Source organism: Linepithema humile, chromosome 8 (assembly GCF_040581485.1).
Source record: "Linepithema humile isolate Giens D197 chromosome 8, Lhum_UNIL_v1.0, whole genome shotgun sequence".
Taxonomy (NCBI): Eukaryota; Metazoa; Arthropoda; class Insecta; order Hymenoptera; family Formicidae; genus Linepithema; species Linepithema humile.
Window position 1 is genome coordinate 5,396,965 of NC_090135.1, and position 16,539 is coordinate 5,413,503.

General features: G+C 30.3%; 2 protein-coding genes across 2 annotated transcripts; one reads left to right on the top strand and one right to left on the bottom strand.

The window, feature by feature from the left end:
* Nucleotides 1-6,767: 6,767 nt before the first annotated feature.
* On the top strand, nucleotides 6,768-8,580 carry LOC105667884 (uncharacterized). Its single transcript, XM_012359989.2, has 4 exons — nucleotides 6,768-7,412; nucleotides 7,670-7,855; nucleotides 7,953-8,227; nucleotides 8,329-8,580. The coding sequence occupies exons 1-4, from the start codon at nucleotides 7,313-7,315 to the stop codon at nucleotides 8,578-8,580; spliced, it is 813 nt and encodes a 270-aa protein (XP_012215412.2). The 5' UTR covers nucleotides 6,768-7,312.
* Nucleotides 8,581-8,678: 98 nt separating this feature from the next.
* On the bottom strand, nucleotides 8,679-15,746 carry LOC105667893 (putative nuclease HARBI1). The gene is made up of 4 exons (XM_067360596.1): nucleotides 10,841-15,746; nucleotides 10,586-10,732; nucleotides 10,251-10,518; nucleotides 8,679-10,177 (listed from the first exon to the last, which is right to left on the bottom strand). The coding sequence occupies exons 1-4, from the start codon at nucleotides 11,104-11,106 to the stop codon at nucleotides 9,653-9,655; spliced, it is 1,206 nt and encodes a 401-aa protein (XP_067216697.1). The 5' UTR covers nucleotides 11,107-15,746; the 3' UTR covers nucleotides 8,679-9,652.
* Nucleotides 15,747-16,539: the final 793 nt, after the last annotated feature.

The following is a 16,539-nucleotide window of genomic DNA, read 5'->3' on the forward strand; positions in this document are numbered from 1 at the left end:
TTATGTTTGTCGTCTAAGGTCGACTGAGAGTTGAAATTGTCAGGCATTATTATTATATTCGAATTAATATCAGACCCAAAATTATTATGTGTTTTCACATTGTTAGTATTGAAAGCAATTGGTTTGATACTTGCTCTTCTATCAATGTTCTGTTTAGAAACTAACCATTCAATTTTTTTGTTTATCTTAACTAAGTTCCTAAACCACAATTTTTGGGAGCGTCTCTCTTGCCCATTAAAAAACGTATTGTATAAATTGAGTGGTAATATTCTAGTTACAACCTCATATATTTTATGGCATTCTTTTCTGACGCATTGTAAAGTCGCGTAGGCATCATCTAATTCTAATCTTATTATTTTTCGAATATGCTCTTTCCTGATATTATCAAAGATTGCTACTGATCTATGGTGGTATAGTTGTAGGCAATTTTTAAAAACAAATTTCAAATGTGAAGGAGTTAGATCTTTTTGTAGACAATTTTTAAGAAACCTGATTCGAATGCGTAATTTAATGCTTAAATTAACATTATTCATAAAATTCTTCAGTTGCAAAGTTACAAATTTGCCAAAATGAAATTGGACAAAATTAAAAAAGGATTCACGCATTTTGAAGCTTGCGTTTATAAAATAAATTAAAAATATAATATTGGCTCAAATTATTCAAATAAATTATTAACAACAAGCTACAGAGCCCAAGCTGGATTTTCGTGCTTAATTTATTAATATATTATAACAAAAGTTTAGGTCAATCTAGACGTTTCGACCATCTGGTTGTGGTCATCTTCAGTAGTTAGTTATTATAAAATTCGGAACATATTAATAAACAATCGTTACTTATAAAACTAATTCGGATATTACAATCTTCTTATATTCGTTACATTCAACTCAATGCATAGCAGATTACAATTCACATTGGAAAAAGGAATAAATAATCATATCAATTTCCTAAACGTTAAACTAATATCGGAAAACAATTTTATTAAATTTGATTTGTTCCACAAACCTACTTTTTCGGGCAGATATTTAAGTTTTTATTCGCATCATCCCATGGCACACAAAAAAGGTGTTATCTTTGGCTTATTTGACAGAGTTGTAAAGTTAACACACCCACAATATTGGCACAAGAACATCGAGGAAATGATTTCCCTACTTTTAATTAACGGCTATCCATTGGAATTAATTTTTAATAGTATTAACGAAAGACTTAAAAAATTTAGCAATAATTGTAGTAATAAAAACAAAAATAGCAATGATAAAACGGGTTATTTTACGATACCATATATAAAAGAAACTTTTGATAAATTCACACGGAACATGAAAAAATACAATCATCATTTAGCCTTTTCGTGTAACAATAAACTTAATAGGTTTATAAAAACAGGGAAAGACATTATTGAATCCATGAGCCAATGTGATGTAGTATATAAGGTAACGTGTCATGATTGCGAGGCTAGTTATGTGGGACAAACAAAGAGAAAATTGAAAACTAGAATTAAAGAACACAAGTCGGATATAAATAAAAGAACGGGATCCCCTTCTGTCATTTCTTGTCATAGATTAGAAAAAAACCATGAAATGGATTGGGAGAATGTAGAAATATTAGACAAGGAAATGTCTTATAGCAAAAGGCTTATTTCCGAGATGTTGCACATAAAACGGCAAAAAACGAGTCTCAATAAGCAGAACGATACTGAGTTACTGCCAAACTTGTATTTGCCAGTTCTCAATTTGTTTACTGCTTAAAGATCACTCACTCTCCCACCACGAATCTCCTTCACATACGAGTTCTCTAATATATCCTCTATTATATTCAACTAGTTTGCCATGTCCACTCAAACGACACGGACCTCCAATATCATTTTTAGCAAACTGACTCGTTACACCGAATAGTTTTGGTTCTTAGTTTTTTAAAATAAGAAAGTTTACACGAAAACACAACATGACGGTACTGCTATGCATTGAGGTAAGAATATTTTTAGTAATTTTAATAAATAACAAGTAATATAAAGATAAAAGTAGACATTGGTTCATGCTGGTTTTAGAATAATTGCAATCAACCACAATTCAAATCTTAAAAAGGACATCGTGTATGTTTAATGTAAAACATGATTTCCTTCCTGATGATCTTAAGATTGGTGTTATTAGAAGAGGCATGACTTTCAAGATGTGTTGTCCTTCTAAACAATTTTTAAATGTAACGAATATAAGAAGATTGTAATATCCGAATTAGTTTTATAAGTAACGATTGTTTATTAATATGTTCCGAATTTTATAATAACTAACTACTGAAGATGACCACAACCAGATGGTCGAAACGTCTAGATTGACCTAAACTTTTGTTATAATATATTAATAAATTAAGCACGAAAATCCAGCTTGGGCTCTGTAGCTTGTTGTTAATAATTTATTTGAATAATTTGAGCCAATATTATATTTTTAATTTATAATAATTATTATTTAATAATTATTTTGTAGTAAGAAACAAAATAAAAATGCTTACTACATCACATTTCATCAAAAAGGGATATTCAATTATAACATCGGCACATGAATCTATTCTTTTTACAATCTGCCGCCGGAATTCAAACGTTTCTTTTAAAAGTCGGTTTATATGCCGTAAGTCTGTCCCCTTTTCCGATGCTTTCTTTAATTCCTCAATCATTGCTTTTTGCTCTTCGGAATTATCCTTTGCACTGGACTCACCCAACTCTCTGTTAGGTGGAAAAATATTTTTGTAACTTTTATAATAAATAAAACAATCTTTATATAATATCAGATCCTTACTCATTCCTTGAAATAACTATGGCTTGATATTTATTATTAGTGAAAACTTTTGCGGTAGCCTTTTTCTGAGAGAATCTTGTATTTCTTACTCGAGAACTTAACTGCCTACTCACTGTTGCCTATGAACCAATAAACATTATATATATATATGCAACTTTAATCGATAAAATGATTTTAACACTGTAATACATATTTACATTTATGCGCTTTGCTCCAGCATTTATGCAATCCTGAAGAATAGGATATGCCTCTACAATTTTTAATGAATATAAATTGTAGTCTGTCATCGTTGGGCACTGATTAGTTTTTGATAACAAGTCTACTGCCCAAAAGGATATAAATTTTTTCAAATTTAGCACCAATGTCGTATTCCAGTCTTGTTGTGTGATTATTTTATCATTGAAAAGCAATGTTTTCAAATTATTATTTAAGGCTGGGAGTATGAAGGAATTTTCATTTTGCTACACACAAAAGAATGAAAAAATTAAAAAACAGAAACCAAATATTTCATTATAAAATTAATCACAACAAGAATTTGCGATACGACAAAATATAGCATAATATATGACACTAATTAATAAAAAAATAGATAAATTAATAGTTAAATGTTGAAATATTTACTGATTAAATTTTTTGCTTCTTCGATTTAGAGAAGCAACTGGTCGAAGATTCATTTTCATTTTCATTTAAATAAACGTCTCTCTCGTTTGATTTTTTTGCCAAAGGAATGTCTTCAACATCCAAAACAAAATCCAATTTTTCATCAATTAAATTTTGAAAATTTGATGATGAGTTGTTTGAAGAAGTTGAGGGCTCTGGACTTGGTGACAAAACTTCCATTATTGTTTGAGTCTTGAGAAATCTAATTTTTATAATACAATTAGGTTCAATATCGTCGTCTTCTTCAACATCCACATACAATGATGCTTCTTTGACGAAACATTGTAATATTATGGTGCTGCCGTTAATTTTGTCATAAAGATGAGAGTCTTTTTCAGCCGCCTTAATTAAACTTTGGCGAAGAGCTTCTGCATCTCCCACTGTACTATTAGATGTAAACTTAATTTTTTTCACTCTTCCTTCACCAATTTCACAAAAAACAGTCTTTTCGTTATCAGACATTTCGAATAAATAATGATAAAATATTCAAACTTTAATTCTGGTCGTCCTTAGCAACGACTCTCAATGCACTTCACAATTCATCAGCTGTTTGTCATATAGAAATTGATTAATTTTTTTAATTAAAATTAATCATGCAATTCGAAAGATACAAATGTAATATGTGTGCATATCGTGCTGTTACTGAGCGTCTCCTACTTAATCATACAGTGCGGCATCATCGATTTGACAAAAATTTTATGGTAATGTGTTCTGTTGTGGGTTGTGGTTCTACTTACTCTAACTGGCTTTCTTTTAAAAAACACTTCCAAAGAGCCCATCGGGCATTAATATTTAATAGAAGAAATTATGAAAGAGAAAATAATATACAGGAACCTGCACGGCCAGAAAATTTTGAAGATTTTAACGAACCAGCAAGTAGGCAATCTTGGAGAAAAATTATTACGTTGTTTTTAAAATTATTCAGATTTAAAATCAGAAAAAATATGAAATTAATTTTACATTAATTTCTAGAAAATTATAATTTCCCTGAATTGACATCTCGCCAGTTACTTGAATGGCATGGAGCACAGTTTTTAATTCAAGTGCGAGAAGGTTGCAAAACTTCACAAATTGCACTGGATCGAATACGTGTTGGAGTGGAAGAATTAATCAAAGATTATCTCTCTTTAATTCTGGTATTAGTTATTAATTATTTTCATCATTTTGCTATAATTGCATTTCAGGTCAAATTATTTTAACTTTTTAATTCTTTATTTATTTATTAAATTTATTTATATATTTATATATTTTTACAGAATAAGATGCAGCAAATTTCAAACGACAATTCAGGTTTTATTCCTATAAAAATGTTCCATGATTTATTAAATGAAGATCTTTCACCGTCCCTACTGTTTTCAGCTGTTGAATCAAGATGGCTACTTGATAAGTTTATCATGGAAAAATTTAATATGATAATGCCCAAAGCGATACCTCTTGGTAAAACTCATGTTTGGCTGCGTAAACCTTGTCGAAATTTAGTGGAAAAAACTCATTATACGTACGTAGTATCTTTTCTTAGCATTTTGGAAGCTCTCTTGAGTAATGATGAAATTCGTTTAAAAATTGATAATCCCAAGAAAAATACCGATCGATTATTAACTGTTACTGATGGTTTATATTATGAGAGAAATGAATTTTTTGCGTCTCACACTAACTCATTGGGCATTATTTTATATGGGGATGACCTCTGTGTAGTAAACCCACTTGGGGCAAATACTGTAAAACAGAAGTTGACAATGTTTTACTGGACTCTTGCAAATATCCCTCCTGAACTTCGTTCTAGCCTCAAGGCCATTAATTTGTATGCAATTGTAAAGACTACTTTTTTGAAAAAATTTGGACTACACAAGGTACTCAAACCTTTTATTGATGATATTAAAACCCTTCAAACTGAGGGCATAAATGTATCTGTTAATGGTGAAGAAAGAAATTATAAAGGTTCCTTATTTTTTGTAACTGGAGACACGCCATTTTCTGCTATGATGGGGGGCTTTAAAGAATCTGTATCTGCAACTCGTCCTTGTCGCATGTGTATGACAACACAAGCAAAAATGAAAATTTACTTCACTGAATCTTTTTTTACCCTGAGAAATATAGATATGCATAGGGATCATGTTGCTGCAGTGACTGAGCCTCAAAGTGTTCAAAGAATTAATGACTTTTGGGCACAATATTATGGTGTAAATCAGCGTTCTCCTCTCCTTGACATACCAGGGTTTGATGTAACAAAATGTCTCTTGCAAGATGCAATGCATGTTTTGTACGAGGGCGTTCTTCAAGTAGAGTGTCGTTTATTATTACATTTTTGTATATCTGTAAAGAAAATGTTTTCTGTAGATGAACTAAATAGTAGAATTGACAGATTCGATTTTGGTCACTTGCAAAGAGACAAACCAGCACCCATAAAAGAAATACACTTAAACCAAAACTTGAAACAAAGTGCGTCTCAAATGGCTGCTCTGTCTCACACATTGCCCTTTTTAATTGCTGATTGGATAGAGGATAGTGATGATGATGAAGTGTATATAAGACTTATAAACTTTGTTCTTTTGTTGCAAATAACTAATATTTGCCTTGCATTCGAGATAAAAATTGAAATAGTACCAATACTTGCCAAAATGATTGAAACTCATCACACCCACTTTTATCACCTTTATCCAGGACATATTACACCTAAATTTCATTTTTTGATTCATATGCCGAGACAAATATTGGAGTTCGGACCTCCTCGACAGCAGTGGTGTATGCGGTTTGAGGCAGCACATGCATATTTTAAGTCATTAATCCCAGTGGTTCGGTGTTTCAAAAATATTCCATTTACCCTGGCTTACAGACATCAGGCGCTACAGTCCTCTTTACTTAGCACACTTCCAGGTGCCCCTCAAAAAACTTTTTTAAGTAATAACGACAAAATTAAACATGGGCAAACTATGATATTGAACACAATTACTTATGCAACTCTTTTCGAAAAATTTTTACGTGACGTTGATACAAATGAAATAAAAGTTATGTGCACTTCAGAAGTTATCTTTCATGGAACAACTTATAAGAAAAAATCTGTTATTTTATTAGAGTGTAAAGACGAATACTTTCCACGCTTTGGGATAATTGATGAGATATATGTCATTGACAAAATTGTATACTGTCGTGAGGTTTCGATGCAAATAATATACACTCACTTTTTAAGTTTCGTATTCGTAAAAGTTTATTCAATCTCACTATATGTTCATCGAAAGTACGTTTTATTATGTGAATTATCGCGCAGCTCGACAACGCCTGGGGGGCTCTCCCTGAGTCGGCTACCAAAATTACTGCACACGACAACGCCTAGGGTATTATTCCTGAGTCGTATGCCTTTAATATACGCTTGTCTATCGGTCACTGAATTCTCGCTTACAAAAATCTATCGTCTATTCGCTACAGAGGCCACTGAGTTATTGAGCTCAAGAGGAGATTTTTCCGTCGTCAACATCAATCCCCACCATGGCATAAAATGATCTCATTGGTGCGGTTAAATCTTAAAGGATATCGCGGCGAAACAAATAACACCAAAAAACATTACGTTAGCTACTTATCGAAGATTTCTATCGAGCCCTGATCTATGCCGAAAGCCTCTTTAAGGCCGCGGTCCGATTCACGTTCACAGCGCTATCAGTACACTAACGATCGGTCCAATTCACGCTCGCAGTGCCTTCGTGGACATAATGACATCATAGCACGTCATAGTTTTATGACGCGCACAGTGCTCACGGTGCCCCTAGTTGAAAGGTGAGGCACTGTGAGCATCATGGCTGATTATGGTTGTGTGACGTCAGACATGCTACACGTGCTACACATTAATTTATTTATTAGTCGTCGCGTTAGAAACAATGTCAAATCAGTTAATCTCCGTCCCTGTCTTTATAGAAGATACAGGTGAAACTGTGACCTTAAAACTTTCGCCACAAGATGCTGCAAAGGCTACTAAAGGTAAGGAAACAAATAAATTTTTGTATTTTAATAATAAAATTATACTTAACCCTTTAGAAGATATCATATCTCAAAGATATCTTCGGGATGTCTACTTTTCGATATTCGTGCTGTATGGATAATTAGCTCTACTAATAGCTATTACTAATACTAATTAGCTCTGATCATTGACATCAAATAATTGATGCTTGATGTCAATGACTATGATTTATGTTGATTAATGCTGATGAGAAGGAACTTTTTTTTTGTATTACCAGATCTGAATTATATGACAAGTCTTATTAAGAATATTTATAGAAAAAGAAACGAAAATGTTATCAGTCAAGAAAGTCAAATTTCGATTGATGAAAACGATGAGACTGATTCTGTAAGAACTGCAAGCAATGCATCTTACGTTTCATCTCCAGAGCCACAAGAATTTGATAATAATCCTAAAGATCAAAGTGAGTATGACTAAAGAATATAATGGCTCCCCTACAATATGATTCTTATATTCATTCCAAGTCTTCTTTATACATAAAAATTTTTATATAATTCCAGAAAATGATAAATCATTGTTTATATGGTCATCCAAGTGCGTATATCTACTGCTCGATAAATATGAGGAATGGAAAGAAGAATTTTCAGCAGGCACAAAACGTCATAATAAAATTTGGGAAGCCATTGCTGATAATATGAGGAAAACAAATATTGAATATACAATGACTGGACCACAATGCCAATCAAAATTAAATGGTTTGAAAAAGACATACAAAAAAATATTGGATTATAATTCAGTATCAGGAAATGACAGAAAAACATGGCCATATTTTCAAGTAAGTATTTATATGAAAAGTAAATAAATATATTATAAATTTCATACTTCTCAATCATATTAGACTAAAACTTATTGAAAAATATTTCTGTTTTCTTCCAGAGAATGCACGAAATTTTTGGGAAATCAGGATGGGCAAATCCCAAAGCTATTGCCACTGAAGCTGGACCATCTACATCGAATGAAGAAGCAATCCTACTGGAATCTTCTTCAAAAAATTGTAAAAATAATGAAGGGAAATCCAATAAACGGAAGATTGAGACTATTATAAACAACTTTATCTTAGATATGAAAGAAGAAAGAGCAGAAAGGGAGAAAAAAGGCAAGCCAAAGAAGCATTGTTTCAGGACTTAAAAGATCAACGAAAAGACAGCATCAGGAAAAAATTAAAATAATGCAGAAGTTGTTTGAAGCTATCACCAAGAAATAATTGGACAACTGTTTTCTTTAGTATTTTAATGCGATTTGTGTAGTTTTTATTTCCAAGAGTTCTATTATTTTTATTTTTCATGGATACTCTCTGTACCTGCAATGTAGTAATTTTGGTAGTCTTATAGAGCTTAAGAAAAATTGTTTACTTGAATATCTATTATCTTTTTCATTTTATTATTTGCATACATAATAGTTTGTCTAATTATAACTGAAGATTTTCTAGTCTATGAATTGACTATTAATTAATAAATTAAATATTATTTTTTTAAATATAAAAGTTAAAGTTAGCTTTGGAATTAATAGCTTAAAGATTTGCCTATCCTGATGAGCATTCTTTGGAATAATATATTACAGTTATTCTTATTAATCTCATCACTTGTTTTATTTTAGTGATACTGTATTAATAATATAATTTTATGTTTTTTAATTTTTATATTAAAGCTCATTTTAAACTTAGAAAATGTCAATATGGGCGTAATATGTGAAATCAATTTTTTTTTGTGAAAATAAGATAAATATTTTTTTATTTAATGTATAACTATTTAAGTTTATATAGATACATCACTATTATTTTCAGCTTCTAGTTAAATAATAATAAGCTATGATATTTATTCTTCTACCAATGTGATATTATATTTTATAAATTAGTGTAGAAAATAAATATTGTTTACAATATTAAATTTGATTTATTTTTATCATTCTAATAAGCGATAATTAATAAAAATTTAGATTTGTATTACTAAAATACACAAAAATTGGTATAAGACATTTATTTATATAATATTTAATACAATCTATAGCAAAAATAATAAGGTTATTTCTATTCAATCTTAAACATACGCGCTCACAAAAATAAATTTGATAAAAATAATTTGCAATAAAAATATTAATCATATCATATAATCATCATATAATTTGCTGCAAAAATAATGAAATAACTATCACTAAAACATTAATTAATCAATCAATGAAACATTAAATAAGATTGAAAATATCAATGGTATCTCATTATCAAACTATTCATAATTCTTTGTCGTTTAGTATTGCCGTCCTCCATTCTATCAGATATTAATGCTTCACTGGATACATCTTCTTCATGTGTTTGCTCAAAATCTATCAAATCTCCTTTTAATATACAAATATTATGTAGTACACAAGTAGCTAATAAGTATTCAGGAATTTTTTCTAAAGTGATCATAGGCAAACAATCAAGAATGCTTCTCCATCGTCCTTTCCACAACCCAAATGTTCTCTCAATTGCCATTCTCGCTGAAGACAAACAAAAATTAAAATTTTTCTGTCTAACTGTTAAATGCCCATTATCTTTAAAAGGCACCATGATATGAGGATGAACACCATAGGCAACATCTCCAATAATGTGTGAATCATTAGGAAAATAAATTTGTGGATTTGTAATATATTGTCTGACAGGAGAGAGCCGAAAAACACGTGCATCATGCACTGATCCAACATTCCCAGCTAAAACACTTGTAAAAAGCAATTTTGAGGTGCAAACTGCCTAAAAAAGTGAAATACAAATTATTAAACGATAAGAACTTCCAATCACTTAAAGACATTTTTAAAATTCTTACTTGCACATGGATTGAATGATATCCTTTGCGGTTCACATATGATTGTTTATCTTCCAGTGGAGCTTTTATGCGAATGTGAGTGCCATCGATGGCTCCTATAATCTTAGGAAATGCACTAACTTTTTCAAATTCTTCCATCACTTTATTTGCTCTTTCACCTTGAGGCCACTGAATAAATCGCGGAGCGAGAATGTGCAAAGCATAAGTAACTTTTCTCATAGTACGAATTGCTGTAGCCTTTCCTATATTAAATTTTACACACACAGACCTATAAGCCAGAGACAAGCAAATAAAAAAGCTTATAGTTTTGACAAATAATTAAGATGTTACTATACCTGTAGGAGTCTGGTGTTGCCATCATCCACAAAGCTATTAGAAGTTGTTTTTGCGCTGCCAAAGGTTTTCTGCCACTAATTGATTTAGTGGCGCTTAACGTAGGTCCTATTAATTCCAATAGAAATTCAAAAGTTGTAGGCCACAATCTGTAAATAAAGGAAATTTGAAATTTCAGAATGTAAATATTAACAATTACTTTAAACTGAAAATTTTTATGATACTACAATGTTTCTTTAAACAATGGTCAGCCATACCTAAAATGCGATTTAAATTCCTCAGCGGTGTAATTGAGAATAATTTTTTCCACATAGTCTTTGATGCGAGGTCTAATTTGCATTTCACTTTTTTTTGTATTTAGAATCAAGTCTACAATAGTGATACGGTTTCTTACTTCTTCTTCGTTCTCGTCACTACTTGAAGACATATTCATTACAAATTCCAAGTCGTCATCATCTTCATCCTCGCTTTCAAAAAAAAATTCAATAAACTGCAGCAATGTTATTTTTTCATTTAGTTCCATTTTTCTTTTTTTTTTATTTTTCTATTTGATACATGCACACAGAACACTATCCATTTGTCTTTCAGGTTATGTTTTTTACTGTAACAAATTTACGAGCTTATGACTGGTCCGAAACGAACTATCAATAGCGTGCTTTCTCATTCGGACCGACCATTAATGCCGTGAGCGTTAGTAGTGCTGAAAACACGATTCGGACCGCGGCCTAACTCAGCGGCATCCCTTTGCGCTAACATTAGAAGGACCGATATACATGTGTAGTATATTTTGTAGATTCATCATATGTGTATATATATATATTTTTTATGTGTGGACGCATAGGTCGTGCACGACTGTCGCTTTCGTTACATATACATTTTATTTCATGCAACTGAAACTATTTATTTTAGTGAAACATTAAATGCATACGAAATAAAAGATATTTATCCGTTTCAAATCGATCTCTTAAGGATAACTGATCTTTTATTTACATATGCATTGTCCATATTTTTACATAATAATTCTAAATATGTAGTATTATTCAATTATGCGAGAACGGAATTCATGGGTTAAATAATAATTTTACATAATAATTATACATTGTAATATAGCTTTTGTATGTAAATTATGTTATTATTTGCTTAAATAAAAAAAAATTTTGTTCTTAAATATGTCTTTGCATTCTGAGTATGTCTTCGAATTGAAAATATGTAGTTAATATAATAGTTATTATATAATAGTTCAAAATATTTATATAATATATAGTATTATTCAATCAGGTGAGAACAAATTCATAGGTTAAGTGATAATTTAAACATTTTTTAGCGTTTTAAATATATCAAAACACTTTTTAGCGTTGTGAATATAATGTCTTGCAAAAAAAAAACGTTTTATTTTAATAAACGTTTAATTTCAATAAGGTGTTTTGTTTTTCGACGTGTGGAGAACGTAAAAGTTTAACTATCATAGTTAAACACTTTTTTCCGTTTGAAGACAAACAGTAAACACTTTTGAGCGTTTTCAATATTTTAAACACCAAGGCGTTTAGATTTAAAACACTAAAATGTTTAAATCTAAAACATCTTTCATTATTAAACGCTTGTTTTGGGAAAAACGTTTTAAATCTAAACGTTTCCTCCAATTCACTTTTTAGAGTGCATGCAATCATGAACGGGCAATCATCGACAAGATCATCGCTACGAGCTAAAATTGGCCATAAGTTTGTGTTGCTACTCTTAAATATAGGTAACCCATCAATGTTTATAATCAGTTTAACAGTTAGAATGTTCTGTTTTAATCCACCATTTCGTAATTTACGAATTAAACAATGTTCCACGCCAAAGTAACACATCTTCCCATTGTCACAAGAAATTGTTTCTACTTTTCTAGGTGTATGCGGCAAAATTTTAGCGGTAGAAGGCAAAAATGTGTAAGCCGGATTAATTAAATTCAAAATTTCATCCAATGCAGCATGTGTAAGATTATGAACATTAGCTAATCGACGCAAATCATTGGTAAAAGTTTTCGGATTTACTAAGAATGTATGCATCACTACATCTTTGTCTTTATTACAATCATTAATGTTTTTCAAAAAAATAGTCGTTTTCGGCTGAATGAATAGAATCCTTAATGATGCTAAAATTACAATTTTTAGTCGAAATAGTGGAAATATTTTCATAATGTAGCACATCTACATTATCCATTGCCATATCTTCATTATTTACCATATCATTATTTCCGATATTGAAACATACATTAAGTAAAAAATTACCAACATTGTGCAAAATATTAGAATTACTATTTTCAGTATTCACATTTCTTAATATTTTTTCCACTGACGGGTTACCTTTCAACGCCTCTGGCGTTTACTTAAAAGTTTTATATTTTCATTCATTTTTCGAAATATCTTGGAAAAACAAAGAAATTATCATTTAGCAATGTTATGCAAAAAACAATAACACTAATTAATAATTAAATTCTCATGCCTATAAACTAATTAAAGCAAATAATCTGTAAAAAGATTTAATAATAATATAATTATTGTAATTATTTTGTATAATATAAACAATACGTAATAATTGATAAAAAAAATCATAAAGTATGTTCTACAGAGCATCAATCAAAAGTATGAGACCACCAAAATTGGCTAACTTGAAACATCGGTATCTCAGTATGGAATTATTGTTTTAAATTTTATAACATGGATTTAAAAATTGCAAAAAAATGCATGACTCTGAGTGGAGATGCGAAGAGACCGTGATAAATTTTCACGGTAATTATACACATGCGCGTGCGCACGCCGCGCGCCTAGCGACCGTAGTCTGTAGGCGGTCGTATCTCAGCCGTGCGTTCGCATTCGGTAATCTTTAATAATTAATATCTCTTTAACCCTTGTGAAAATTGTAAAATGGTAGAGGACTTTTCGGTTCAGTTTGGTCTGCTCTACCGGCATACGGCCGCTGTGTCAAAATTTTTGGGACACCCTGTATAAATATAAGTACATGTTTTTCTAACCTAATATAAAAAATCGTAATTCAGCTGATTATAGCACGGTCAGTGTTCGGGAAATCTTGCTTTCTTTAACTTTACTTAACGGACACTTTCAGTTCGCCACATAAAATGAAGCCACGTCCACGTGTAATATAGCATACCACATGTATATCAAAGAATATTCACGTATCATTCACGTATCGTCCAGATACGTGGGAAGGCGGAACAATATGACTAGCGATTGCGATTCAGGCGTATTCAGCAGGCGTACAAAAAAAGTTTCTTTGAAAACATTGAATATTCTTGAATATTCCTAGAACATTCAAAATGTTCGTCAAAATTTTGAATGTTTTAGGGATATTCTATAAATGTTCCGTACGAATATTCTCTCAAAAGAATATTAGTCTCAACATAGAATATCCGTAGAATAATCTGTGCTATCTAGGAGTAGCCTTTTTACTCATTTGAATGGTACCGTCATTTGCGCGGTTATAAGCAAGAAGACTATTCTCATTACAAAGCAAAACCATATTTTTGGTCATTTGTAAGCGGTTTATAATGTTTGAAAATGAGTTTGCTCGATTCCATTTACCTATTGTACTTTTTGTACATATTTTATTTTTCCAGTTGTGATGCGTAATAAATTGAGAATTACAGGATAATACTGATTTACATCTGTAAAAGAAAATAAGACGTATGTTTTGTAAAATAATGTTATATAAAATCGTGAATATTTGATGTTCTAAAAATATGTTTCGTCAAGCAAATTTTTCACTCAATTGTTACAAGTGAAAAAATTCACTCTTAATAAGTCTTAATTCTAAGCAATGTATATAAATAAGAAATTGACAAAATAATATTTATTAACTATAATTGACAAAGTAATATATATTATAAACACATTATTAAGACGTTATTTTTATGTTATTTATTATTTCTTCATCATCATCAAATAATCTGTAAAAATAATTAATTTATTATTTCTCAGATAAAATATCTCCCTCATCTAAAAGCTTGCAAAAGTTTGTCATATTTATTATAAGTTTTACCTAAAAATTAAAGTCAATAATTTTACAAACACGGAATTAAAAGAAAACCTAAAGTAACACAAAAAGTGTGATAAAAATAACAGATACTTTAATTGAACGACATATACACTTTTGTTACTATTAACAAATAAACTAAAATTATAAATACGACCAACTTTTGAAAAAACTTCTCTTTGATCCGCGCCTTCAATTATATTCTGACTTTTTGTGTGGACAAGCTACATATTTATTAAATAATTTTACTAATAATTTTAATTATAATAAATATATGTAGCTCGTCCACACAAAAAGTCAGAATATAATTTATTATTAATGTTTATTAATATACACAATTATATTACTGCTATAACATTACCAAACTATAATTTTAATTTTATTGCAAATCTTACCTTTCAAAATATTGACAGCGTTTTCCGAAATTCCACTGCTTAATAAAAATTTATTTAAGGTTTTAGTACTGTTTAACGTCTCCTAACAAAAGAAAAAAATTTAATATTATGTCAACAGACTTAACTATAACCAAGATTTTGCAGCACATGGTACGCACTTGCCGATTTAATAAACTACAAGTCATTATATAAGTTACTTCTCATTGTACTACTTGTTTATCAATATGCAAACCGAATTTATAACAAAGCTACGTAGCATGGCAAACCACATGCTGAGATCTCGATTTACTTTTTCTGTAACATAACCTAGAAAAACAATTTAACATAAACACCATTCTTTACATAATATATTAAATCAGTAAATAAACTACACATAAATTCTTATAAGTACTTACCTCTGGAAGAAACGTTGACATTTTTATATGTCTATCTACGTGATTCCTTATAGATAATCTTATTTATATCCACAATGTTTTGCACCAAATACGTGTAACAATAAGACAAGAACAAGAGATAACTGAGACGCAGTGATCATTCACTCTTCATGTGAATGAAATATTCACTCCACACTGCATAGAGTGAAAATATTCACTCTACAAAATAAAGTACACATAATCACTCTACTTTGCAGAGTGAAAAATTCACTCTACAACAAAAAGAGAGAGAATTAAGATTAATAAATAAAAGATAATTAATTAATGCTGGAGTGGCAGCCGAACTCCGACGCGAAAGCGCCATCATTTCGATGGTACTAAAAATGAAATGACATTATCGGCGTAGCCTACGGACCTACGCCGCGTAGGTCCGTGTGTACGCATTTGTTTGTAGTCCCAGGGAGAACAACAGGTCTAAGAAACGTTTAATAGACGTCTATAGACATCTAATAGACGTCTAATAGACGTCTATAGACGTCTATTAGACGTTTTTTAGACCTGTTGTTCTCCCTGGGGTGGTAACTCACTACACTGACGTGTGGTCTGTGTACGTGTGATCGGATAAATTGTAAACAAACGATGCTTGCGCTTGTTTCCTCGACTGAAATTTCGTCGCAAGGCTGCAATATAATGTCCGAGAAGACATAGCCGTATACAAAGTGTCAAATAAATATGAACAAATATGACAAAATAATAAATGAAAAATATACATATGATACTATATATATATCACTGAAGAAAAATGTCATATACTTTTCTTATTTTTATTTTTATGTAGTAAATACAAAATGACTAATTAATCAATTAATTAATATATACATATACACATATATTGAATAAATAGTTATCTTTATTTTGTATTTTATATGATAATGACTGAAATAATGAGAGTATATATCATTTCAGTCATTATATAAAATATAAAATAAAGATAACTATATTCAATATGTATATGTATGTATTAAATAATTAATTAAGTTATTTATTTATTTTGTATTAATTACATAAGAATAAAAATAGGGAAAGCATATACTATTTTTTTCCAATTAGATATATAGTATTATATATACATTTTTCAAATAAAATATTTTATCA

Excerpts from the sequence above, each read along its gene's own strand:
- LOC105667893 (XM_067360596.1), bottom strand. The coding sequence starts at position 11,106 with ATGGAACTAAATGAAAAAATAACATTGCTGCAGTTTATTGAATTTTTT. Across the intron at positions 10,519-10,585 it reads GCAACACCAGACTCCTACAG|GTCTGTGTGTGTAAAATTTA; the intron begins GTATAGTAACAT and ends TCTGGCTTATAG. Across the intron at positions 10,178-10,250 it reads ATCATTCAATCCATGTGCAA|GCAGTTTGCACCTCAAAATT; the intron begins GTAAGAATTTTA and ends TCACTTTTTTAG.
- LOC105667884 (XM_012359989.2), top strand. The coding sequence starts at position 7,313 with ATGTCAAATCAGTTAATCTCCGTCCCTGTCTTTATAGAAGATACAGGT. Across the intron at positions 7,856-7,952 it reads TAATAATCCTAAAGATCAAA|AAAATGATAAATCATTGTTT; the intron begins GTGAGTATGACT and ends ATATAATTCCAG. Across the intron at positions 8,228-8,328 it reads AAACATGGCCATATTTTCAA|AGAATGCACGAAATTTTTGG; the intron begins GTAAGTATTTAT and ends GTTTTCTTCCAG.